The sequence below is a fragment of the Miscanthus floridulus genome, unplaced genomic scaffold (genome assembly GCF_019320115.1).
Source record: "Miscanthus floridulus cultivar M001 unplaced genomic scaffold, ASM1932011v1 os_2477_3, whole genome shotgun sequence".
Taxonomy (NCBI): domain Eukaryota; kingdom Viridiplantae; phylum Streptophyta; class Magnoliopsida; order Poales; family Poaceae; genus Miscanthus; species Miscanthus floridulus.
In genome coordinates, this window is record NW_027098322.1 from 78,308 (window position 1) to 105,845 (window position 27,538).

The window sequence follows — 27,538 nt, forward strand, 5'->3', positions numbered from 1 at the left end:
GGTGTCTGTCTTTCAGTTTCATTGCTGTACTTGTTATATGTTGTTCACATTGTTTTAATATAAGGTATTTTCCTTGTTCAAAGGATTCCCTTATTGTACTGACTACTTATAAATGTATCCTCTTTCTGTTTCAGGTTGGAAGGGTTCGCTGCGTCTGCATTTTCTGCGGATAATCTTCATTTGCCCTTGAGTCTTCGTTTCTTTTGGTGTCTTCAAAATGTCGGGCTTGCTGAATGTACGTACTTGCACAATACTTGCCTTTGGATTTTCTTGCTATCATTATGGATTCATGTTCTTTCTATTTGTTTACTACATTGGGTCCAATGGATGATATTCTTGAATGAAAGTCAAACTTTTATATAACTTCAATCATCACCAGGCAAATCTTTTTAGAGATATCATGCAAGAGTTATATGAATGGAATCATCATCAAAAGTACTTCATTGTGTCACAACAATATTTTTAATGTTCGATATACGGTACTTATATTAGGTGATAGTTAAACATTGTGAGACAGCGATATTTTTAATGTTTGATATACGGTACTTGTATTAGGTGATAGTCAAATTTGTGCACTTTGAGACTATCAGCAGGTAAATCAGGGCAGAGGTATTGTTACGTTGTGATCTGGTAGGTCATTTGCTTGTTTGTTTACACCCTTTTTTATGTTTTTTTTGTGGACAACAAATGAGTATTTCATCTTGAACTCTTTGATGACTATCTCCTACTCAAACTTCTTTAGGGGCCTGCTTATCTCAATATGGTTTGCAGGCTTACTCAATATTATGTTTATTTTTTTATTAACTCAGTTTTTCTTTCCTTGGCAGTCAAACCTTAATAGTTCAGCATCAAATCTTCCAGACTCAGCTGGAAGGCCATTTACATCATCCTTTTCGGGTCAATCTGGATCAATTCCAGGTTTCCATCATTCTGGTGAGCATATATATAATACAAAAAACTTTGGTTAGTCCATTTATACTACATGACAGGCATTAAGTAAGGTTTCTTTTCCTGATATTTTCAAAGGCTTGCATAACACTCATGGAAGTTACAACCTTCCAAGTATGCCTGGATCACTTGCACAAAGGAATGCTGCCATGAGTGGCCTTCGTCCTCTGGGTTCAACAACCTGGAGGTAGCATTCCTGGGAGATTCCCTTCAAACAACCTTCCGGTTGCCATGTCTCAGGTTCTAATGCTCACCTTTATTCATATATATTGCAATTCATTTTCTTATTTGGTGGTAAGCATACATGTTCACTTTAATGCTTATGGGATCCGAGGACCAACTTTTATAGTTCAAATGTCTGTTTCTCTGTCTGTGCATCCATGTGGAAGCAAGATATTTATTGTGTGGTCCCTTTGCAGATTCCTCATGCACATTCAGGTGTCAGTGGTAGAGGGATGAATTTTGGCGGAGGTCCGGCATTTAGTAGCAGCATGAATATTGGTGGTAACATCCAAGGCTTATCCGGTGGTAGTCGCAATTCTGTTCCTGGGATGTCAGTATCTCCATCTTTAGGAAACTGGGTCCACGGATCACAAGTTCTGTAGGAAATATTGTAAGTGGAAGCAATATTGGAAGAAATATAAGCACTGGTGGTTTGTCCGTCCCAAGTATTGCATCACGGATGAATCTGAGTGGCAATGCTGGGAGTGGTAGTCTGAATGTGCAAGGATCTAGTCGAATGATGAATGGCTTGCTTCATCAACAAGGTAATTGATTACGTGTACCCATAAACAAGTGAAATGTTATATTTTTTTAATTTAATAGATTTAACTGGACTCCATGTGTCATGGTTGGCTGGCTTGTTTCTGGTCAGTTGTAGCCTCAACTCTTTAACATGTTATGTTGGTTGTCCACTTGCTTCATTTCTTGCTCCAAGGTTCAAGCTGAGCACCCACCTTTCAACTTTTTCTTGGCATTAAAATTTGGCAATGAGAAACAAGCAGCCCACTGCCCCCATATAATGTATTATCTTTGTAGCCTGTTGAATCAGCATGTATGTATTGCTATTTTTGCTTTGTGGGAATAGGTAGTGCTAGAGAGTAAATTGCAAGCGAGTTTGTGTAATTGTGAGCGAGACAGGAAAGTAGCACCTCATGAAAGATTCCCCAGTTATACCAAGTTCTTAACATTTCCTGTTTTTATATTCTCATGTAATGCGGTTCAACTCATGATCCCAGATGTATATAGCATAATAGTACCTGATCCTGATATAAGCTTGTACATTTTTTATTTGTATAATTGTGAAACAAGTCTCCAAAAATTTTAATGGTTAAGAAGTGTGCTGTTTATTACTTATCTGTTTATCAGAGTTCATGTCTCATCCAGCCTTTTTTAATCTCTGAAACCAGCATCTCCTCAGTTGATAAATATGCTTGGAAGTTCATATCCAACATCTGGAGGTTCATTATCACAGAACCAAATTCAAGTAGGAAATAATTCTCTTAGTTCTATGGGGATGTTGCATGATGCCAGTGACACTGCTCCATTTGACATAATGATTTTCCCCAATTGTCTGGCCGGCCTAGTTCTGCTGGTGGTCCGCAAGGACAATATGGTAAGAGTGCTGGAAACTAATATATTTCTTAATTATTATTTGGATATTGATTTTGCTAATTTCTTTAAATTGCAGGGTCACTGCACAAGCAAGGAGTTGGTGTTAACACCATTGTGCAACAAAACCAGGAATTCAGCATTCAAAATGAAGACTTCCCGGCTTTGCCTGGATATAAAGGTTGTTCTAGTCAAATTGTTACTATAAATTGTCAGTTGATTTAGTGGGATTTCCTCATTTTGCCATCTGTGGTGCCGATCTGTTTGATTGTGTATATATATATTTTTTGAAACGAATTGTGTTACTGATCTTGACCTTCCAATATCAGTTGTGTATCTTCTACAGTTTGTTATAAACTGGCCCTTGTTACTCTGTATTTGTTGAGTACTTGAGCTTAGCATTTGAACTGTTTAGTTTTCAACAGTATGACCCTGGCTTGTGTTGTGAGCTCCATCTTTCAATTTACTATTTATCTTTTCCTCAAGTTAATCAGAGGTTATTACACTTTCATAGGTTTAATGTGAAATCTTTTTGTTTCTCTTGTTGCAATTGGCTTTTTCCTTGGCAACAGTAAGGCCCCTATCGTTAGATTCTCTTGTACTCTCTCCCATTCCCAAATTATAAGATGTTTTAGCTTTTCTAGATATAACTTTTGCTATACACTTAGATATACACTATGTCTAGATACATAGTTAAACTAATGTATCTAAAAAGCCAAAATGTCTTATAATTTGGAATGGAGGGAGTAGCATATACTGTCCCATCTTTGACAATCCCTGCGTCAAGTAGAAATACACGACTAGTATCCAGATGAGCATTTGCAAACCTGCCAAAGGTATAACATGATGTGAACAGTTCTTAACGGCGAACTCGTCATCTTGCCACTCTTATAAAGTGGTCTGCCTTACTACATTGGATATTGGCAACAAAGATCCAGAAGGCCAACACAAGTTTGTGGGTGATCATACCCATAGGACACGATGGAGCTATAGATGGATTGTCTAATCATCCTAAGCCTTGGCTATATTTGTGGTTGTTATTGATATCCAACGCGGTGGATACACTTTTAGACTAGGCCCATAGCCACACTTTTAGACTGGCCCATAGCCACAAAGTTTCCTGTGTCAATGGGGTTGAGGAATGGAGTCGATGAATGTGGTACGCTATTGGGAGAGGTTTTGACGCAATGGTCGAAAATGATCCTGGCATACCCGGGTTGGGCGACATTCCCGGGTCGAGGGTCGATGCCTTTGACCCTGTTTTATGTGACTATGACTAGGCTAAAGATGGGAAGAGGTGATAGAGAGAAGAATCTATCTACGTAAAAATCTTGTCTTTTGGATGTGTTATCCATCTTCTAGCTCTTTGGTGACCGACAACAAAAGTGGTCTTCAAAGTAACAAAAAAGCCCGACAACAATAATGAAGAAACCCGTCACTGAGCCTATAATAACAAAAAGGAATCAATAGAAGACCTGGCCCTGTACCAGCATATCGGTGGGTTTTTCCCCTTTTTGTAGGAATGAAGGGCCAATATTGGGATTATTCATCAAACCGCTGGCCAACTAGAATTATCATGGACCATTATTTGATGGTCGATAAGGGGAGATTCGGAAAATGTGCGTGTAGCGCAGTGGTTGGGGGAGCTGTTGTGTGACCTACAGGTCGCGAGTTCGACTCTCTTTTCTCACAAAAAAGGGCCACTCTCTGTGCTATTTAATAGCCACGGTTTGTGGCCTTTTCTTGACCCTGTGGTTGAGACTTCTTCTTATGAAATATTTTGGTTAATAGTTTTTTTTTGTTTTTTTTTTTGTTTTTGTTTTTGTAATAGGTGAGATTCGTAACATAAACAAAAGGTCCAATTATAACTTGCATGCTTGTGTGAACATGGCAACCAGCCTGTAATCCTTCTGTCAGCATTCTAGTAACCAAAACCAAAAGTGAGCACACAGCCCTTGAGTTTTTCCCGTATGATGTTGTGGAATCATCTTTCAACAATTCGTACAGAGAATTTGTTGTATGATCTTGTGATGTTGTGCTTGTATATGGAAACAACACAAGTACACTACTACAATCCATATAAGACATGGAAGGTAAATTGGCCTTTATGAGGTAGCACCTGAACCATCCAGAGATGTTCAAGCCCTTAGGATTTCTCATGAGACCTGACCATTTCAACCAAAATAGATAAAAAAAACCCTCCTAATTATGAGATGCAATTGCTACTGAGGTACGATGTTGCGACCCTTTCGGCTGGACATAGCGTACCCTGAGCACTGTACTGTATGAAGCTTCACATCCCTTTTCGTTTCTTGCGTCTTTTGTGATACACCAAAATGAAACAAGTTTGCAATAGGAAACAAAGTTTTGCAATAAGGTCATACTTTTGAGCCATTATTACATCCTTTTTCCTTCTTTACAAAGGAAAAACTAGCATTGCCCTTGGATGAATTGCGTCTAATCTTCGCTGCTGAATCATTTTTCTATAAAGAGGTCAATTTTTTTCCTTAGTTGTGTTACAAATCTTGAATCATTGTTATCTTTTTACCTGCCTTTTGAACCGATTCTTTCCTCTGTTGTGAAGTATTAGTGGATTGCCCACCTCTTCCCAATCGCTTAAGCTTTGGGTTCATTGGTTGGTGCATGAAACCTAAACATCCTCATTGGATTGGAGTATCACTCCTTCATAAACCCACACAAAAAAATAGAATCTTATGTTTTATTGATGCTTGACATTCTCTTTATGGACATTTCACTAGTTAATGCATTTATTCTTGTTAACTCTATTTTAACAACTTGGAAAATTTAATAATCTCTTGTGTTATCAGGTAACCCTTCGGATTATAATGCTATGGAGTTGCATCATAAGGAACAACTCCACGAGAATGTACCTGTAATGCAATCGCAGCAGTATCCTGTGAGTTAATTTTCTGTAGTTTGAATAATCATCCCCTTGAGTCGTTGTCTTTTTTTTTTGACATAATATGCACACATACACAGATGGCAAGGTCAGGCTTTAACTTAGGAAGTAGCTACCTACCTAATCGTCAACAACACCAGCAAGGTGCTAATTCAGTAAGTACCCCATGATTTTCCCAAACCAACCATCCAATTAATCTTTCCAGAGGGATGTATCACTTTGATGTTTATATTGCCCCTTTGATTGAACGATGGTAGTAATCTCAATTATGTTCTATCAGGTCCAGAATGCCGGATCCCACAATATTTACTGAGACCACCCAGTCAAACTTCTGGTTTGGGATCATATGATCAATTTCTGCCGCAATACCAGCAGCCGCAGCCTCAAAATCATTTCAGGTTTCAGCAGATGTCTTCAGCTGTACATTCATATCGGGACCAGATTCAAAAGATTCAGGCGGGACCAACACCACCTGATCCATATGGCTTGTTAGGATTGCTGGGAGTTATAAGGATGAATGATGCTGATTTAGCATCTCTTGCTTTAGGAATAGATTTGACAACATTGGGTTTGAACTTGAACTCACCAGATAATCTATACAAGACATTTGGCTCACCCTGGTCGAATGACCCAGCAGAAGGAGATACTGATTTTCGAATTCCAGCTTGTTACTTCTCTGAGCAAACTCCACCGCTACAGGTAAGCACCCCGTAACTGTAGGCTACTTTCGATAATGAGATTTTTAAAACCACCAGAATTTTATCTTGATGTGTCTGGTTCATATTACATTTTAACAAATTCTGTCTTGTTGCAGCCCTTACTTTTTCAGAAGTTTCACATACTAATACTATTTTACATCTTCTATAGGTACTTCCACAGTTCTACCATAATATTTTACTTCATTAGGCTTGTCATTTACTCACCATAGTTTAATCTGATTATATTTTTCTTCTTGCAGCATGCCAAGGGATGAAGCTCAGCTGTATGCTGCCAATGAAACTGTGAGTACATTGAGGCCATTTCTTTAGCATATCTTGGTGCTATTTATCTGAGTTTTCATGCTCCTTGCTTTTTATGTTTCTAGACTTTTTTGTAGTACTGTATTAAGTGTTACGATCACATATCAGCAATATCCGTGGCAAAGATTAATATCCTTGTTAATGCTGTAAAACTTGTTCATAAACCAGCTGCCAGCGTAACGATGGGTTAATGATGCCAGTTTCCACTTATTAGAAGCAAATGTAACCTGCATATATGAACCTAATTCAGTGAATGTTGAACCAGCCGAGCTTTTGTGTTATATAATTTGGCACTTCTTCTGTTTTTTTTGAAAGATTATGTTACTTGTACACACTAAGAACCTATGCATGGATTGTTGTTTGGGTCAGTAAAGCCTTGAACTGCTGCTCTAAGCAGCTAGACTACTTGACCACAAGTGTTTTCAAATTTACTCTTTACTTCTCATTTTAGTTAATGAAGTTTCAGTCCATTACAATATTTGTTTGTTGGTAGTTTGCTAACTTTGATGAGTGTTTGTGTCGCATTGCTGCGTGTCCCTTGAGTCTTCTTCTAGGCTTAGCCATTTTTCAAGATATTGCCATGAACTCTCTTTCATTCTGTCTACTATTGAATGACAGCAATAGTATCTAACTATATTTGTCAAAAGCTACCTTTTCACATGTACCACACTTGACAACCTAGCGCAGCATAGCTAAACCAAACAGAGATTAAACTGGTTTTTATTTTTCTTTATGTATATTAACCTTAATAAACCCTATAGTGTATTTGATTTTGTCTTCTCAGGTATAATCGGGGATGGTTTTACCATAAAGAAGTGCGCTTATGGTTCACAAGAACTGCAAATGTGGAACCTCTAGTCAAAACTCACTTCTATGAACGTGGATCTTACCTTTGCTTTGACCCAGAGATCTGGGATTCAGTCCGTAAGGTTTGGTCCTGTTGACCTATATACTGGAAAAAAATATGTGGCATCTCTTGTACACTTGAAAGTTACATTATCCTGTGTTTACTGCAGGACAACTTTGTTCTCCACTATGAGCTGGTAGAGAAAAGGCCAGCCCTGCCTTCAATAGCACAAAACGTTAGATGAAAAGAAAATCTGGGTAAGGCTCTTCCCAGTAACCTAGTTTTATTTGATCTTCCTTCTGTAGTAGACAATGATTCCATTGTTATTTTCAATGCAATATTTAATTTCATCAGGTACCTCCTTAGTCCTGACTCATATTTTCCCTGTTGGATGGGACTAAGAAGTTCATATTCACATTATGCCATCATTGCCTAACTTTTAAGGTAGGTATTTTTTGTCAGACAAATACTACTTGCAATGCTGTTTGGACTGCAGTTCATTGTTTCAGATTTGGTGAGATCTAAGGTGACTTGGATCCTGCAAATCCCAGTGTCGTGTATTTATTTGGGTTTAGTTTTGCTTTGGGGATTTAGCACTGGGGGTGAGGACATACCTGATTCAGGCATGTTTGGAGGTCACCTGAGAGGGAGGCTGGCTTGGTAAAGTAGGTGGTGTCATGGCAATGTGGACGCTGTCCGCCGCGGTGTGGTGGGGTCTAGGGGCAATTGACGGGTTGTTCTCGTTGAAGATGGGTTAGCTGATAGCGGATTTGACAGCATGAAATCGCATGAGAGGGAGGAGGGCAGAGCAGTGAAGCCCTGCTTCTGAAGGCGGCGGTCGTGATGGCCTCGGGAGGGCGAGGGAATCGGTTGTGGCATCGAGATGGACAGTCAGATTAAGAGAGAAAATCTGGCTGATCAATCCAACGGGTACGAGAAGTAGTCCTTTAGAAAGGAAATTGGGCTTCAACAGAACCTTGCTCTCTTCTATGTTTCATTGCATTACTTTTTTTTTCTTTCTTAAAAGGTGCGGTATCACGTGGTATCTTATTTCACAAATAAGGGATCAGGATGCATTTGGTTTTGTGTTTCCTATTAAAAGATACAGCGTCCAGTGCCATATTGTTTCGCAAAAAAGATTGTGATTTATTCCCATTATGTGTAAACAAACTTAATAATGCATTGCAATGTATCCAATCATGATTTATCCATTGTTTTTTAGATAAGTGAGCTGATTGTAGTTAATTTTGCTGTAATTTGAGCATAACTTCTTCCCTGGTTTCACATGGGCAGGACTAGGAGAGAGACTCAGAAACATCTAACGATCTGCAGGGAGGAGGAAGCTGCAGAACAGAAGTGGGGAATGTCCAGTTGACACCCCGTGTAATTATACTAAAACAGTGGGAGCGAATGTTTGCATTTTCCTTCGATCCCCTTAAAACTGCCTAATGTTCAGGATTAGTTTCTCTGCACAGTTACCTCACCAGCTTCAAATGACAACGCATAGCTGGTTTTAATGTCTTACCCTCTGTCGACTGTCGAATCATATCATGTCGAGGCTTCAGCGAAAGATAAACTGTCTTGTTGTAGAACTGTAGTATCCTAAGGAGGTTTTGGGGAGCGGCGTGCACACTTAGCGTCACTGTGTGCACATCCCGCCACATCGTCGAGTGTTCGAGTATGACTACTTGCGAACAGGCGAAGATGTCTAGTCGTTGCCTTGCAGCTTGTTTTAATGTCGTGACCCCGTCCGGGCCGTGACGCTTGAGGCAAAGATGTTTTTTCTACCTGACTCTAACGGGCAAACGTGCGTCATTCAGGTGCAACCACTGTTTTTCCTCAAAAAAAAAAAGGTTCAACCACTGTTGTTGATATAGGCTGACAAAGTGGTCTATTTCTACGTTGTGAATGCACACAAAGAAGAAAAGGATGAATTTGCATGTCCGGTACCTATCCTTTACCCCCCCTGAACTGAAAGTATAGTTTCTACCCTGCCAGATCCAGCAGCCATACTCGAATTCCACAGGCAATGCACAGTCACCATTTATTGTACTCCCCCCCTCTGCCCCCAATAGCAACCAATTTCGAGCAAGCAGCCTACTAAAAACGTACGAGTGGAGCAGCCCAAACGACTGAAAACAAGACGTGTACTGCAACATAGGCTATGTTTGCTTATCTTATAATCTGTTTTTTCAGCTTGTTTTTTTAACCAGAACAGTGTTTTTTTCTCACAACAAATCAGCCGAAACAGTGTTTCGGTTTGTTTTTTCAGTGAACCGAACGGGGCAACAGAACCATGCCGTATTGCCTCTGACTCATAACGTGAAGCGAAGACCTGAAATGCAGAATTCCATGGGGTGTGTGAGAGTCATGGAACGCAGAATTCCCTGACAAAAGCGGCTTTTTAAGGAGGAGAAACGGGAGTGTCCTGGCTGGACTACTACTGCTCTTGCAACTGCCGGTTCCGGTTTCAGTCCAAATGAAGAAGACCCTGAACAAGTTATGGCCGGCGCTCGCGGAGAGCAGACTCGCCGTCGCGCTGTTCGCCGGCCTCTTCGTCGCGGCGGTGATCTTTCTCTCCGTGCCGACGCAGTTCGCAGTCCGTGGCACAAACGGTGAGCCGATCTTATATACGAATTACACGTGTCAAACCTACGGTTTCGTTCTCACTCACGGTCACGGACTTGTTTTGCGTTGTCGTCAAAGCTAGCTCTCTTGCGGGGCTCGTCGGGAGACGGCGGTGCAGGTTTGCCGGCGCCGGGGGAGGAGACTAGTGGTCATGCACTGCCACCGCTAGGTGAGCTACCTTGCAGTCCAGTCGAGTTCATCATGCATGACACCGCACACAAGTCTCGGTATTCGTTTCTTCCCAATTCACCATCTAAAGATCGATCGCTGGCAAATTTGACCCAACATTTTGCAGCCGATAGGACAGCAGAACCTCCGGTGTTCACAGAGCAGGCCCAGAAAAAAGATGCCACGAGCAAGGTTTTCATTATCGGAAATAAGAGTTTATCGGAGGTCATGGATAAATAGGATAAGCAAGATATATCGGAAATATCGGATCAAATTAAAAAAATTCAAATTGTTTTGAAAAAATTCCGTAGAATTTGACTCGAAACTATTCCTAAGCTATTAAACATCACTTGTTCACAGATAAAACAAGAATAAAACATTATAGTGTGGGTTTGTCGCACGGCTGAATTTGGGTTGACTAAGAAGGGAAAAATTTGGCCGATGTCAAATTTTATCGGACCTGTGGATAGAAAGGAAATTTCAGAAATTTTCGTGAATTTCGGCCGATAAAAAAAAACCTTGGCCACGAGTTCTCCGAAAAAAAATCACTGGTTCACTCTCCATCGTCTCACCAGCAAGTTCAGATTCCTAGGCATTACAGCTAAATTTCTCAGTTTTTTTCCTCCGTTTGCAGGTGAAGAAATTGCACCGGCGACGGCGATGGCAACCTCTGTTGCGCAAGTGCATCCTCCTCTGGAGCCGATCTGCGACCTCTCCGACCGGCGCTACGACGGGTGCGAGATGTGGGGCGACGCGCGCACGGTGAGTGGCGCCAACAATTCGGTGGTCTACTTCATCCCGCCGCCGCCGCAGCTGGTCAACGCTGCAGCGGCCACCTAGAGCATCCGCTCCCAGTCCCGCAAGATCGTCGACGTCCGCGAGGTGACCGTCTGGTCCCTGGACGCGTCCAGTCTCCACGAGGCGCCCCGCTGCACGGTCCGCCGGGGCGTGCCGGCCGTGGTGTTCGCGCTCGGCGGCCTGACGTCCAACTACAGGCACGCCTTCAGCTACGTGCTGGGGCCGCTCTTCACGACGGCGTGGGCCTTCGGGGGCGACGTCGAGCTCCTCGCCACCGGCGCCGGCGCTCTCGCGGCAAGTACGGCCGCGTCTTCCGCGCGCTCTCGCGGTACGACGTGGTGGACCTCGACGCGGACGGCGACGTCGTGTGGTGCTACGCCCACCTCGTCGTCGGCCTCCGCGCCCACCACCGCGACTTCGACATCGACCCAGCGTGCGCCCCGAATGGGTACGACATGCTCGCGTTCCGCGAGTTCGTCTGAGCCGCCTACCCCCTGCCGCCACCAGGTGCCAGCGTCGCGCTACCGTGCAAGTCTGGTGGTGGCGGAATGAGGCCGCGGCTCATGCTCATCCTCCGGGGACGCACGCGGCGGTTCGTGAACGAGGGCGCGATCATGGACGCGATCGAGCGCGCGGGCTTCGAGGTGGCGCGCATGGACAAGGCGGTGTCCTGGGCGGACGTGGGTGCGGTAGCGCGCGAGGTGGACGCGTGCGACGTGCTCGTGGGCGCGCACGGCGCCGGGCTGACCAACATGGTGTTCCTGCGAGCGGGCGCCGTGGTGGTGCAGGTCATCCCATGGGGGAAGATGGAGCCCTACGGGGAAGGGTTCTTCGGTGCCCCAGCGGCGCACATGGGGCTCTGCCACGTCGTGTACAACATCACCGCTGAGGAGAGCACGCCGTACGACAGGTACGGCAAGGACCACCCGGTGATCGCCGACCCCGACGTGTTCTACAGGAACGGCAGCAACGCGAAATTCTACAGGCGGGAGCAGAACATCCGGCTCAACACCACCAGGTTCGCGCCGACGCTGCAGATGGTGAAGCGGATGCGGCGCGAGTGACCCTGTTACACATGCTCGCTCTTAATGCACTAAGCACACTGCACACGCATCATTACATTTGCAGTTTTGTACCCCAAAACATCTTAGTAATATATCTCTTAAAAATGTATGGATATTATCCACTCCATTATTCAGATAAGTTTTAGAGTCATGATTTTCTTTTTGAGAATTTAGAGTCATGATTTTCGGCCTACGACCCGACCCAACCAAAAAAAAAATCCAATAAATAGCCTGATTCAACCTGACAATGTGTTGGGCCAGGCTTGAGCCAAAGATTTTGACGTGATATTTTTTCTCGGTCTGATCCAAACCCGACCCAACCCTGCATTTGATCAGATCCAACTGGATCAGCAAGAAAGAGTCAAGTTGAAGTTTGTGGTATCCAAAATTGACAGCATACAAGCATTAACTAGGAGTAGTTTGCTGATACGATTTGCTTGTTGGTTGCATCACTGTTAGGAATCTTTGAATCGGTTTGGTGTACTTGGCTCAAGTAGGCATCACCACTGGCATCACTGTCATAGGTGGTGGAGCTCTTATGTAATGACAAATGCAAGCCAGGAAGAGCCAAGGGTATTAGCACTAGGGTTTGAATTCTTCATTTCCATCAAGGTGCATGCCAAGCAATTAAACAAATGGAGGTACAATTGATGGTTTTCATGGAGGTGACAGCAAGCTGGAAGGCCACGAGACGATAGGCAAAAGTGGCAGCTGCACGAGGCATGTCGGCCAATGGAGGGCCAACAAGTCTAGTCAGCCTGTGGTGTTCGCGCTCGGCGGCCTGACGTCCAACTACAGGCACGCCTTCAGCGACGTGCTGGGGCCACTCTTCACGACGGCACGGGCCTTCGGGAGCGACGTCGAGCTCCTCGCCACCGGCGCCGGTGCTCTCGCGGCAAGTACGACCACGTCTTCCGCGCGCTCTCGCGGTTCGACGTGGTGGACCTCGACGTGGACGGCGACGTCATGCGGTGCTACGCCCACCTCGTCGTCGGCCTCCGCGCCCACCACCGCGACTTCGACACGACATGCTCGCGTTCCGCGAGTTCGTCCGAGCCGCCTACCCCCTGCTGTCGCCAGGAGCCAGCATCACGCTACCGTGCAAGTCTGGTGGTGGCGGAATGAGGCCGTGGCTCATGCTCATCCTCCGGGGACGCACGCGGCAGTTCGTGAACGAGGGCGCGATCATGGACACGATAGAGCGCGCGGGCTTCGAGGTGGCATGTATGGATGAGGTGGCGTCCTGGGCGGACGTGGGCGCGGTGGCGCGCGAGGTGGACGCGTGCGACGTGCTCGTGGGCGCGCACGGCTCCGGGCTTACCAACATGGTGTTCCTACGCGCGGGCGCCGTGGTGGTGCAGGTCATCCCATGGGGGAAGATGGAGCCTTACGGGGAAGGGTTCTCCGGCGCCCTAGCGGCACACATGGGGCTCCGCCACGTCATGTACAGCATCGCCGCCGAGGAGAGCACGATGTACAACAGGTACGGCGAGGACCACCCGGTGATCACCGACCCCGACGTGTTCTACAGGAATGGCAGCAACGCGAAGTTCTACTGGCGGGAGCAGAACATCTGGCTCAACACCACCAGGTTCGCGCCGACGCTGCAGATGGTGAAGCGGATGCGGCGCGAGTGACCCTGTTACACGTGCTCACTCTTAATGCACTAAGCACACTGCACATGCATCATTACATTTGCAGTTTTGTACCCAAAACATCTTAGTAATATATCTCTTAAAAAATGTATGGATATTATCCACTCCATTATTCAGATAAGTTATAGAGTCATGATTTTCTTTTTGAGAATTTAGAGTCATGATTTTCGGCCTAAGACTCGACCCAACCCAAAAAAAAAATCCAATAAATAGCCTGATTCAACTTGACAATGTGTTGGGCCAGGCTTGAGCTAAAGATTTAGACGTGACATTTTTGCTCGGGCTGATCCAAACCCGACCTGATTATATACAAAATTAGAAGTTGTTATAAAAAAAATGACATATACAAGCCTGTCGGCAGCTCACCAGCCGATAGGCATACGAGCATGTAGTAGACCCCTTTTTAGTACATTGTGTTCGTTAATTGATGAAAATATGCATCATATTGACGATGTACAGTGTTCGTTAACATGTGTCATCTATTTATGTCTTTCGGAGCTGCTGTGCATAACATCAATTTTGAATGCAAAACTTATCAATGTGTTCTGCTGGTCTTCTTCTGTAATTCTGTGTCAAACTCATCAGCAAAATAATTGTATATATATTTGTAAACTCAACTTCTAAGCTCTACTGCTATAGAGTAAATTGGAGAAGTATCTTCCCCTGCACCATCGAGCCTGTTTATGTGAGCCTGATTCAGTGTCATCAATCTTAGTTGTGCCACAATCCACATAGGCTGCTTTAGGAAGCATTCCTTATGACTGAGTTGAGTGTGCACAGTTTACAGATTCTTATTTATGATTTAACATTGGTTAGCTAACTACTTTAATTGCCACAAGAGGTCATCAAATGAATTCAGAGACCGGACAAAACCACTGGTTTGCATCTGAATATTCGACACATCTAGAGCCAGTGACTCTGGACACAATGCTAGTTTGTATGCATTTAACAGCACGGAAATGCTTATATTCTTGGCTTATTGCATGTTTACACTTGCACCATTCCAAAAAACTGAGCAATCTACAGTTACCTTCACCTTGACATGCTTCTCTAATGCTAGTCTTTGGTAAACTGCAATTGGATGTGCACTGAAGTCAATTAGTTTACAGGTTCACCATTGGCTTGGTATTTTATTTTTGGTACAGATTATTCAGCTACTTATTAGTGCAAATTATAGAGAACAAATTCAGCTTCACATGATGCTTAAGCATAGTCACTGAATCTCTTATATACTTATCATATCTGGTGAATGAAATTTATTTTTCACAGCAGCCTTCAGAGATGAATCTAGTGTTGAATATATCTAATTGTGGGCAAAAAGTTTCTATAAAATAAATCCTAATATATCATTAGTTCTAATCTGCCATTAATTCGTGAGATATGCATGCTGTACAAGTTGAGAACGTGAGATAGGAATTGATTATAGGTTTAAATGAAATACATTTGGGTTGACTGGTTCCATTAGGATTATATCCCAAACAAATTCACATGTACAGAGAGCTGCTGCATGTTGCCCTTCTTTCTGAATTCTGAACATTGTTAGGTGGAAACCTTATTGCTTAGTATTCTCTGTTGTTGGCACTTCTATTTTTGTACTTTGGTTTATAATGGTTTTTGCAGGATCTCAAGAATAGCTCTTATACCCAATGTAGTTACAGCTTTTGTACTATTAGAAATCTTCTCTGTTGCTGCTCATGTATTATTAGAAATCTTCTAGGCTGCAGTTCTTTGAGCAGATACTTTGTAGCTTAAGTTGTATCTGATGTTTGTATAGAATTTGATTGCTGAAATTGATGCTTTGTAGCTTAAGTTGTATCTGATGTTTGTATAGAATTTGATTGCTGAAATGGATGAAACATGTGTAATGCATAAAGGACCATAGTAGAGATTTTCCTTTTTTTTGTTTTTGTAAATTGTCATTAGTGAAGCGTTTAGCCAAAATGCGTCGCTGCTGAGATCCACATCAGTGATGTGTTTTGTCTGGACACGTCGCTGCTGAAGGGTCATCCATGACGCGTCCTAGCTGAACGCGTCGTGGCTGGAGGTCATCAGTGACGCATCCTAGCTGAACGCGTCGCGGATGAAGGTCATCAGACGCAATGTAAGTGACGCGTTTTTTCCACGTCAGTAATGACAGTCTAGACGCGTCTCTAATGTGAAAATCTGGCATAGTGTCCACTGCATGTTGCAGAGACGCACTACGTACAAAAGATAGGATGCATTATTTATTCTACTGCTTTTGAACGAAATATTTAGGCATAAGTATGGATGAAAAATACATAAAAATCAATAATTGATACATTATGAAAACTGAATATTAGACTATAGAGTACCTATTACAGCTATTATTTTACAACATTAGTGTCTTTTAAGATTCTAGCCCGTGCTCGCACGGGCTGATGCATGATGCATTTGTCTTAATTAATTATCTAGTCTTCTTGTGATGTTGACCACTATTGACCTGTTTGCACGACCCAAACGTTTTGGTTTGAAGAATCGGCGCCAAATTAACGCATCTGCCTCAAAACGTTTCTCCCTCGGAACGTTTCTATCGATTCCGACTTTTTAGCCTGCGCGAGCCAAACGTCCTTGGGCTGGTTTCGTTGGTTTCTGTTTCTCCTCTCTCACATGCACTAGCAATAGATTTCTTTTGTACTTGTCCTTTTTTAAAAATGGGGTGCATTTAGGTTGTTATTAGCCCACAAAAAAGATCAAAAAAAATTTGAAGCATATTTTTTTACAAAAAAAAAGATTTTGCATGTGGGGATCGATTGCTTCAAAAAAAAATTATTAGGGATAAGTTATATTGGTGATGTGCAAAAGCATATTTCCCAATAATCCAAAAATTACCATCTTATCAGGGAGGTTGTGTTTGGGATCTCCTGCAGATGCTCTAAAGGATACCAACACAGCCAAAAAAAAGATAGCTATCCAAGGTTAAAAAAAAAACATTGACGTGTGTTCCTCACGTTTCCGGTTCTAGCTAGTTTCCAATAGTTAGATATTTCTGAAACATTAGGACTGTTTGTATACCGGTACTAATTGTTGGTCATTTAAAGTTTTTTTTACGGCACTCAAATATATAGGTGAATTAATGGATTGATTTAGTTTTTAGTCCACACACAACCTAGCAAGAAACTAGTTCATTAATCGGTATGAGAGTGCTAAAAGAGACTAATAGCTGTTAGTCTATCAAACAATGTAGGTTAAACTTTACTCGCCTATTAATTAGCCATAGTAACGAGTGGACTAATAACTGCTTGTAATTATGGACGAATTCACGCTTTCAGTTCATAGCCGAGGAAGGAACGTGACCCCGACCCCGATCCCGAAACCCTAGCCCCACTGGCGGGCCCCTTCGCGCCGCAGCCGCCGACCGCCGCCCCCGACGTCGGTGCCCGCACCTGCCACCCCCTCCCCTCCCTCCCCCCACCTCCCCACCACCCTCTGAGCCGCACCCTCGCGGAGGTCCGGGTTCTGGGCGCGCCACAAGGCACCCCCATCCCACGGCCGGTGGTGGCGCCAGCACCGACCGCCCCCTCCCCTCCCTCCCCACCTCCCTCTAAGCCGCATCCTCGCACGGTTCCAGGTGCTAGGGCACGCGACGAGGCGCCCTGGGCGCCCCCATCCCCGCCATCGACCGGCGGCCGTGCGTCTCCACGGCGTGGACGGGTGACTGCCGGCGCCCCTCCGCCCTCTATGCCACAGGTGGAAGACGCTACCACCACAGGCACCCCGTGGCCTCACAAGGGGCCTAGATCTGGAGCGCCCCCGCCCCCTCCACCGTCGGGACCGGCCCCGCAGTCGACGCGGCCTCCCATGGGGCCTCAAGGTTGCTGGACGGCGTAGGGAGCGCTGCCTCCACCGCCGACGACCACTCCACACAGTCTAAGCCCAAGACTGGTCCTTCTAGGTCTGTGGGCATCGGTGGCCCAAGTCAGGACCCCGTGGTGCCTCCGAGCACCCCTAGCTCGCCCACCCTCTCACCGGACGTAGCTCTGTTCTACCCTAGCGGCACCGTGGGAGGGCGCATGGAGTCCGACAACAACCACCCCGCCACCTACCTGGATGTCGCTCGTCGTCTGGCAAAGCCGATCACTATGCGCCCAGGCTCATTCATTCCAGATTTTGGGCTATGGGAAAGCGGAGGCGAGCCGACAGGGTTCCGGGCAAAGGCAGAGGAAGCACAGTCGGCCATTGCCCACATCTGGTGTGTGGCCTGCCTGCTCGGCTAGTGGATGGCCGCATTCCTGCCCGCCAGCACCTTGGCTGCCGCGGACAGGTCTCCACCCCCAACGTCGATGGGTGGCGGGAGATCCTCCCCCGGCAAGAGGTATGACCTGCGGCCGCCTCAGCTAAGCCTCGTCGTGGCACAAAGAAGCCTCTGCAGACCCGAAAGGTCCCCGTGGAACTTCACGACAAATGCTTCAACTGCCTTTCCTACTCACACTGAGTAACAACCTGCCGGTTGCCACGGCATTGCCTGCACTGCCACGGTTTCCACCACCTCGCTAAGGACTGCAAGCAACACAGGCATGCTTCAGCATCGGCGGCGAAGGGTGGTGACCGAGCGGCACCCTGCTCATGGCAACAACCCACCAGCCTCCCAGCACGCACCCTGCGGCGGTTCACCGAGCTTGGACGGGGCTGTGCTGGGTGCCGCGGTGGGCGCCAGCGGACCCGATGACGGCGGTGGCGACGCCGGAGTAAACTGGCAAGGGATGACAGCTTGGGCGCGCATGCCAACTACGATGATAGTGCCACTACCTCTACTGCTGCACACTGCTTTCTCGAGCCAGATCTGTTGGCGTTGGAGCCGTGTGCGTGTACGGGGCCTCCCGCGTGGGTCGACCCAATGCTGGAGGAGCTCGTCGCCTCGCTTGTCGTGAGCTCCTCAGCACGAGTGCCAGCGCCTGGATGCTCGCCTGCTGCTGTGGCGGCCCTCTTAGGTGGGCGCGTCGCTGGAGGACTCCCGCTCCCAGGCGAAGACTGCCCAGTGGACGATGAACTTGCCTCCGTTGTCGCCTGTGCAGGGCCCACCATAGGTCACGTCGCCACGGAGGGGACAACCCAGCGTCGTGGATGCCGAGGCGCGCCCTGACCTAGCGTTGGTCGGGGCAGCCACCCAAGGAGACCTGACGGATGGGGCTGCCACAGACGTCGTCAACCACACTCTGTCTCCTCAGATGACCTTTGCCAACAGAAGTCTCAAGCGCTTCATCGAGCGAGTCACAAAGGCGAGGCAGCCGCCACTCCTGGAGCTTCCTGGAGGCGATACGACCAACGCCGGACGTACACCGCCCACGCTTCCAAAGAAGAGCAGGCAAATAGCGGCGCAGAGCATATCACATATCCCGGCGTCCAAGCAAGGTGAGCACCTTGTGCTCAAGCGTTTGGGGCTAACCAGTGGAATGCCATCGACGTCGACGTTGGCCCTAAAGGCATACGATGAAATCTTCAGCGTTGACCCCGGTAATATGATGGCACTACGTGAGTTGTTCCCACCGGACGGCGACGTGGGTGCACCTAAGTGGCGCCGCCGCCGCTTGGCTGCCAGGGCATAGGCCTCATAGCCAATGTCGCTGGTCGGGTTGATCAGTGTCCAATGTAATAGCATAGCTTTCAGTACTCTAGGGAGGGTCTGAGCGTCCATGTACTGCACTTATGATCACCTAGGGTGCCGCTAAGACGTGTTGCAGTAAACTTTTTCTTTACCTTACAAAGACGCGCAAATCTTTTGCATGATTGAGGAAAAAAACTACTCGTAATTATAATTTATCCAAATAGTTTTGTATATATTTTTTTTGTCCTATACTAATGTCAATGATTTAGGCTTTTAGGAAATAATATTAGCATTCATATATTTAACTTATGCCTTCCTTGATGAAACTATTTTGATGTTTGTAGGTGTTAGTAATTTTTTTAGAAAAAAAGTTTACTTAGAGTTAGAGAAAATTTATTGACAAACTAAACTAACGTGTGCTTGCAACCGTAGTAGCAAGAAAGAGAGTTCATATGTCGCTCGCTCGGAGACAGGACACTGCGCTCATGCAATGCATCCGACGGGGTGGGATGGGAATGGACCTCTCTCTTCTCCCTTTAGCAACAGTGCTAACGTAAAAAATCTGTAGACAGACCTTGTCCTCTTCTCTCCACTCCCTCTCTCCCTTCCTTTACTCCATCGGCCGCTGCCCGTTCTGTTGTATCGCACAGGAGGCACGTTGATGGCCATTGCCCATTCTTTAGGGAGAGACGAGAGGAAACCGCACAAACCCAGCAGCTGCCTTCGCTTGCTTCTGCATTGCCCGTCTCGTTCCCTTTCCCCTCCCCCTCTCTCCCCCATTGTGAGCTTCGGAGCTTTCTCTCCCCCATTGTGATCTTCGGAGCTTCATCAGCTAGCTGAGAGCCGAGCATGGGCCTCGGACAACTGAAGGACGCCGCGCTCAGGGAGGGTCGCCGTCGTCTTCTTGGCGCGGACATGGCGGCGGCGGTGAGGTGTCCACGTCGTGCTCAGCTCGGTGCGCTCGTCGACGCAGAACGGCAAACACATAGCCACCTTGCTGCCGTAAGTGTGTGCTTGCTTCTTGCTTCCATATATATGTGTTCTACTGTTGTTGAAGGGAAGTCAAACTGTTTAAATCGTGGGGGTCTTTTTTTTTGTCTATTTCTTTTTCAGACTGCTACAGGTGATGAAGAAACAAGAACATTGGAGACTCCGAGGACGGGTCGCCCCACAAATGCTCACCTTGCTGCCGTAAGTGCGCTTGCTTCTTGCTTCCATATATGTGTTCTACTGTTGTTGAAGGGAAGACAAGCTGTTTTAATCATGGGGTCCTTTTTTGTTTGCTTCTTTTTCAGACCGTTGCAAGTGAAGAAAAAAGATGATTGGAGACTCTGGTGATGGGTCGCCCCACAAATCCTCTGCATACCTCGCCAACAGTAGCGGGGAAATTCACGATGGAGGCCCCGTGCAAGCTCGGCAACATGTTAGATGCGAGCCCGATTCACCATTCCTGCGGGATGCACGACCCAGTGGAGGTCGAGGGACTCCTCTGCTCCAATGCCCCTTCTGAGATCCGTCCTCATGCCCAGCTCACTGGTGCGGCACTCATCGATGGAGAACGGCGAACCCATCGCTGCGCTGCCGTAAGTGCCTGCTCACTTAGTGCTTACTCCTTTCTATGAGATCTGTATGTATCCCGGTTTTTTCATGAAAAAATTTAAGCTGTTTTCGTAGATCCTCCCCTGCTTTTAAAGTTGATATTTTTTATTTAAAGAGAGTAGAAAATTAGTTCAGTAAGTATTGAGTTGACTGCTACAGCATATATTAACAGGAAAAAGAACCCTTTTTTTTTTGCAATTTCAACTCTGTGCTTAGTTTTGAACATCCTCAATTTTCCTTGAAGGGAAAATCCACAGAATGAATTCTAATATGATAAAACCAAGAACTGATTCCATCATATTATCATATTTCAGTCGATGTCACAGTCATACATCGTAAGATTACAAGAATACAAGATATTACATCACTGGGGAACACACCTATTATAGAGCTAATCTTGCGGAAGACTATCGAGTGAAGGCTCCTCCTTCACGGGCATCATCAGAGTTGGCGTAGTGCAGCGTAGATTCCATCTCCGAACCAAACTTGAACGTAGGCACGAGACCTCCTAATCCTTCTAAAGTCAGCATCTCTGAGAAGCAGGAAATCTGCACACCGCCAGATGTGTGCAGGCCATGGTCAGCACCGATGAGCTTTAGTGGAAAAGATAAACAAGAGGATCTGGCGATCCTAACATTTGGCTGTGGTTTACATCCTTAGCGCATGAGAAGTAAGTAACAGTAGTGTTGTAATAGTAATATCCAGTTTTTAACACATTCCCAGCCACACATCCACATTCATCCATATCCATCCACCAACCCATCCCAACATAACCACACCACCATCACCACATCTCATCTCACACACTCAGGTCGATAGGCCGATTCCCTCTCGGCACTTGTCTCAACGGCCCGCAGCCCCTGGCTCACGACCGAAAATACCCCAACCCTGGAGGGAGAAAAGAAGGGCTCATCTCCTATCTAGTTTTAAGCGAAATCCAGGAAAGGTCCATAGCCGACAGGTCGGCATATGTATCGATCGATCAACCAAACACTCTGCAGAGGTTTTACATACTCACAAGATAGCCATCCTCGACGGTGCCCCGTCTAGGCAGTTCTGGCCGCTTGCTAGCCTAGAACGATGCCACCCCTACCTCTCAGCCCTAGAACATCCCAAGTCTAGTCTGGGATGGCTGATACTGTGAGTCGTAGACAGAGCCGGGGCCCACCGGATGTCAAGAGCCGGGTCCATAAGGCCTCCTAAAGTCTCGGAAGGGTGTGGGGGAACCGCGCGCCCCGTACCTCCTTGCACACGTTCGCCTAGCAGTAGTGGCATTGTTCTACCAAGTAGTCCAACCGTCCCGCACCATATAGGGCGAGTGGGATGTAAAGGATTCCCGGTGAGTCTGAGTACTAGTAAGTCCTTAGGGATTGACCAAGCTAGAATGTCTTCATCAGGGTTTCTATTTTACGTGCCACCACAGCACCTCTACCCCCAGGCTCCACCTCTCCGAGGTTCACACCCAAGGACACCCTCCAATTACCATTTACCCGCCACAGGTATCCCATATCCAAGTGCCCAGGTAGCACCACATGGCAAGACTCGCCCAGGCTCGTCGTTATTCTAGCTCGGTCGACACAATCCTCACTCTCCACGCACCCAAGACACACGCAGCACGCTCACACACCACCAAGTCCGGCACCCCTAGCCAAACCATTCCCAGGGGGTTCACCACCAGCATCACATCCCCAATATAATGCGAAGTTGAGTTAATAATAAGTATAGTGGTGTAATATGCAAGCAAGCAGGCAAGTAAGCATATATAAGCGAGCGAATGCGCAAAGCAGGGTGACGTGGTAGAGTGGGTTGCATCAGGGTAATAATGGCTTAGGTAGTAGCATGCATCAAAGTACTATCAAAGGAATAATTATAAAGCACTAGCAGTTCTAGATATTATGCAATGTCTAATAGGATTCTCTAAAAGAGGGTGCTTGCCATGACACCTGCGATGTAGAGGTAGTAGTGGTACAATTCTGCATTCGTTGGTGTTCCATTAGCGGGGTCACCTCCTCCTGCGTTGACTCCATTTCATAGTCCTTGTCGTCGTCCACGTTCTCTTGGTCCAATCGTCAGCTACTTCGCGAAGCGACACGCAAGGCAAGAGAGCACTCAACACTCGAAAAGATGACAAGACGCAGGAAAATCCAATAACACCAGCGAGGCAATAAGAGATACACGGCTTAGCCCTCTCGGCGGTTGTCCGATTTCCTCGGGCCAAATAATCACAAGTGGTAGTTTGCTAAGCACAAGCTTAAGTCATGGCCAAACCAGTATGGCTTTAGGATAGATAGTTTAAGCCAAGGCTTATCTATAGCAACACCACGGCTCACGTCCTTCGATCCGGGCGTCATGAAAAGGACGGGAATCGGGGGACGGGCCCAATGAAGGAAAAACGACGGGGTTCAGCTCTTATAGTCTTATCCCATAAGTCACTATTGGATACAAGAAGCAGACAAGAACGAATAACACTATTGTAACTTGGCTCCAACGTTCTTCGGCTCGCCCGCTATGGTAGAAAGCGGTAGCGCAAAGAGATTGGACATCAACGGTTTCCCTCGATCCACACGACACAATAACGTCGGGAGCCGAGAAGACAGTCGTTCAAACACGGCAAATGCAGCGTGGTTAGCTAGGCATGTCCATGTTATGTTCCTAGACACATCTTCGGGGAAGATGTTTTTAGACGGTCGATCGGGTCAACACACACGGGTCTGAGGTACGACATAGACCATAGCTTCACTAACAAAGGGAATAGTCCGGTCTTTGATCCAATCGTCATGGCAAGACGGGATCGAGCAGAGCAGGCTACGGGGCAATAAGAGCAGAAACAACCAAGAGCAAGGTCCACTTCTTATAACGCACACGCTACGACAAAGTCGGGGCATCGGAAGGAGCGACAAGAACACCAAGTGCGCAAGCCACTCGTAGGGTACCCGACCTGGTGCACTGGCACTGAGTTATCTCTCGGATTCGAAGCGGTGCGGTTGTCACCGCGAGAATCAGAGAAACGTGATGGTCAAACGGGGTACAAGCATACAAGGGATTGAGCATGAAGAAGCAACTAAAAGCAAAAGAGAGGCGTAGCTCCATGGTCATGGCGAGGTGAACTCGTGGCCACGAACTATGCCAACGAGTTGGCATCCATCGTTCCACGATTGTTTACTCCCAGGTTACCTCCCACAGAACTTGGTCACGAAGGGCTCAAAATGTGCAGGTAATATCCGCATCGATATCGCCATCAATATTGAATCCATCATGACCATGTTCTAGGGCCAAAGACAGGTGCTAACACTCGTGGTACTATGAAGTCAACTAAAATGCGAGGGGTCGAGTTACACTCGGCATCACGGTCATGGCGAGACAGATCCCGCGATCGTAACGTCCGGACGAGGTACGATCCCTCAGCCGGCTCGAAGGCTCGGCACACAGTCAACAACACCAACAACCAGCGATAAGAACCAGACATGACCGAAAGACGTAGCAACTCGACATGACTACGGAGTAGCACATTCCATAGCTGGGTGATGGATAGATCCTGTAAGATAGTCATGGACAGATAGGTCGTAAGAATAGAGCCCAACAAGGTAGATATGCGTATACGGAGAGATGCGGGATGGGGCTTTCCATGGTCTCGGTAAGACATACGGCTCGTAGTAGGTGGGGTCATGGTGGTCTCGGCAAGCGAGGCCATGTGGTCTCGGCCAGCGAGGCCCTGTGGTCTCGGCCAGCGAGGCCATGTGGTCTCGGCAACGGTGGTCTTGGCACGGTGGTCTCGGCAACGGTGGTCTCGGCAACGGTGGTCTCGGCATGGTGGTCTCGGCAACGGTGGTCTTGGCAACGGTGGTCTCGGCACGATGGTCTCTGGCAACGGCGGTCTTGGCAATGGTGGTCTCGGCAACGGTGGTCTTGGCAACGGTGGTCTCGGCACGGTGCTAGGTCATGCGGTGTATACCAGGGGCTTTGTCCGTGAGTTGTGCAATGTGACTACCTCAACAGGCCTTTAGTGCGATGGCTAAGCGAAGCGGAAGCCACGGCGTGTGCGGTGGCACCGGGTCACGGGGTGCACGCAAAGGCGGAGCCTTGGCCGCGAAGTGGCGAGACAAGCATGGTATGGTGGTGCCGTCTGTAGGGTCAGGCCAGATGGCGAAGGCGGCGGCGGGTAGAGTGCAGCTTGTGGCCGTGATGGTCGGTCTGTGACCCAGGGTGGCCATCGGCGACATGCGTGCCCGGTGCCTGTGCAGGTGCTCGACGGAAGGCCGGTGCGGCTCACTGAAGCGTTTGGCTCACGTCTCGGTAGTCAGACAGAGGAAGGTGGTCAAGCAGCCGGTCTCCTACGCTCTTCGTTGGGCTAAGCGACGTGAAGGAGGGCAGGGCAGCAGTGGTGGCCGCCGACGCGGTGCACGGCACAACCATGCGGCCAGCGTCGATAGTGGGCTCCGGTTGGGGTACCTCTGTTCCGGCGGCGGCAAGGCAGTGTCCAGTCCACTGCCATGCGTGTGCGCCACAGCAAGGATGGGGCAGGGCACAGGGCTCGTGCAAGGCCGTGCGGTGATGTACGTGTGTCCGGGTGCTCTGATGACGTCTTCAGCCATGGGCGTGGTGGTGGCTTGTGCTGGTCTCAGGCTTCACTTCTCTACTTGGTAGAACAGGGAACTGGGGACGAACGCCTCAGCGTTCCTGGCGCAACCGCGCGCGTGCACGAGACGGCGAGTCCGACGACCGGTGGTGTCGCCGGTGACGGCACGCGTCTTTGGGTCTTAGGTCGGTGGTCAGGGTCGCGAGTGCGACAGCGGAACCAAAAGCCACGGGGGTGCAGGGGCCCGGCCATATGGCGTCCGCGTTCAGGTGCTATTGGACGTGCGTACGCGACGGCGGCTAGGAGGCTGCACTCGAGTGCTCGGACGCCGACGTGTGCCGTGTGCGTGGTGTCCGTGCATGTCCCAACACTAGGACTAGGCAGGGAGCTCACGAAAAGGAGACGGCTTTGGGTCTGTGCAGGGCAAGGTCACGGTCATGGCTATGGCCGTGGGCTCCGTGCTGCTGAAAACGTGCTCTTGCGGGTGGACTGCAAAACAGCGGCCAAGCTGCTGCTGTGCGGTGCAGGCAGCAGAACAAGCTGGCTTGAAGACTGGGACAGGCAACGACACTAAGCAAGCACAGGAAAAGGTTGGGCCTTCAGGGTGCTCACCGGAGGGCCCACCGGCGGAGGATCGCGTGGCGCGGGCCGGGTCTGGTGCGAGCAGGGCGCCGGCGAGGTCGGTTCATCGACGCGGCCGTGGTGATCGCACGCGACGTCCACCGAGGTTGCAGACGATGACGTGAGGTGGAGTTTGGTGGCGCGGACGGGCTCCGAGGCGGGCGGCTGCAAGTTCAGAAACTTGGCACAAACGCCGGTGTCAGGAACGACACAACGGCGGGGAAGAAGAAAGGCAGGGGCTTTGGCGAGGATGATGCTCACCAACAGGCAGGTTGCTCGACGCAGAGAGGATCGGGGCCGAGATGGCTCGGCGTGGCGACGAGGTCGCGTAAGGGCGGCGCGGGTGGCTCCGGCTAGCGGGCACCGCGACCGCGTACTAGCGCGTCACGGCGAGGGAGCAGAGGGAGGCAGGGATGAAGGTGAGGCAGACCCAGCTATTCCTCGACGGCCTCGAGTCGCTACGACGGCCGACGTGCACGCCGCGGCAGCTGCCGTCGTGCAACGCGCAGCGAGGCATGGAGAGGCAGCGAGATGGAGGGGGCTTCTGTGGAGGTGAACAGGAGGGAGTGGGTGAGGGCGACTGGGCGAGTGCGGCTGAGGGGTTCTTATAGCCCGCAAGCTAGGGTTCCACGAGGGGCGCCGGCGTCCGTGCCGCTGATTCGACGGTCGGCGCGACGTGGCGCGCATCCAAGGCGGGCAGGTGAGCGACGAGAGAACGGAGAAACTTCGAGAAGGGGCGTCCAGGCTCGGTGCGGTCGCTTCCGCAATTCATGGCGCGAGGCGCGGCTCAGCTGGGCCCGCAGCTGGGGTCTCGCAGGGGCATCCAAGGTCAGACGCCGTGGCTGCTGACGAAAAGCAGAGGAGGGGGCTGGTACGGAGAAACAAGGAGACGGCGTGGGACGGAGACGGCGTGGGGAGGGAAAGCGACCGGAGGCAAACGGCGCTCGCGGGTTGGACACTTGGGACCCCACGGGGTGACGTACGGGAGCATGCACGTGAGAGAGGATTGGGTACGGTAGCAGTCTGCTGTGGCTGGCCGATGGAGTCAAGTGCAGACGGGGTAGTCCGTACAGGAGCATGCAGGGCGGCTTCGTCTGGTTGGTATTGCCATCGGGAGGGGTTGGGCGGGGCCTGGGAGCTGGGTGCACCGCCCTAGGGCTTGGAGAGGCAGCGATGTTGATGGGGGCTGGGCCGCGATGGTGATGGAAGGGAAGCTGGGCTCCGGTACTTGCTATTGGGCTGGCATGTATACACGTATATACAGTATGGAGTCCTTGCATGGCCGTGTATACAGGAAGCAAAAGGAGTTCACGTGATTAGAGGAACAAGCACACTAGCTGCATGTTTGTTCACCTAGTTGGATTATAGGAGCATGCCATTGGGTGATACAGGATGGATAAGTGCCAACTTCTTGATTTAGCCTTACGTGCTTCACACGATTACACGAAAATTTTGAAAAAGTTCGTAATTTTGGTTTCCGGAAAAGAAAAACAAAATCCGGGTTGTTACAAAGTTTACTGT

The 27,538-nt window shown here is 48.2% G+C and overlaps 2 protein-coding genes, 1 non-coding gene and 1 pseudogene across 6 annotated transcripts; 3 read left to right on the forward strand and 1 right to left on the reverse strand.

The window, feature by feature from the left end:
- Nucleotides 1-154: 154 nt before the first annotated feature.
- Nucleotides 155-9,068, forward strand: LOC136535015 (probable NOT transcription complex subunit VIP2; annotated as a pseudogene).
- On the reverse strand, nt 856-933 carry LOC136535018 (small nucleolar RNA snoR35). The gene has a single exon (XR_010778903.1). It is a non-coding gene; the product is annotated as a small nucleolar RNA snoR35 (small nucleolar RNA).
- Nucleotides 9,069-9,147: 79 nt separating the features above from the next.
- Nucleotides 9,148-12,196, forward strand: LOC136535014 (alpha-1,3-arabinosyltransferase XAT3-like). Of its 4 annotated transcripts, XM_066527363.1 has the most exons (4): nt 9,171-9,511; nt 9,597-9,960; nt 10,056-10,142; nt 10,776-12,196. In XM_066527363.1, the coding sequence occupies exon 4, from the start codon at nt 11,488-11,490 to the stop codon at nt 12,001-12,003; it is 516 nt and encodes a 171-aa protein (XP_066383460.1). In that variant the 5' UTR covers nt 9,171-9,511; nt 9,597-9,960; nt 10,056-10,142; nt 10,776-11,487; the 3' UTR covers nt 12,004-12,196. The 4 variants fall into 4 exon arrangements, 3 of the variants coding, with proteins under 3 accessions (XP_066383459.1, XP_066383460.1, XP_066383461.1); XR_010778902.1 differs by lacking the exon at nt 10,776-12,196 and adding an exon at nt 10,269-10,329 and having other exon boundaries at nt 9,148-9,960; XM_066527362.1 differs by having other exon boundaries at nt 9,170-9,960.
- Nucleotides 12,197-13,031: 835 nt separating this feature from the next.
- On the forward strand, nt 13,032-13,640 carry LOC136535012 (alpha-1,3-arabinosyltransferase XAT3-like). Its single transcript, XM_066527357.1, has one exon. The coding sequence runs from the start codon at nt 13,032-13,034 to the stop codon at nt 13,638-13,640; it is 609 nt and encodes a 202-aa protein (XP_066383454.1).
- The last annotated feature ends 13,898 nt before the right edge of the window (nt 13,641-27,538 follow it).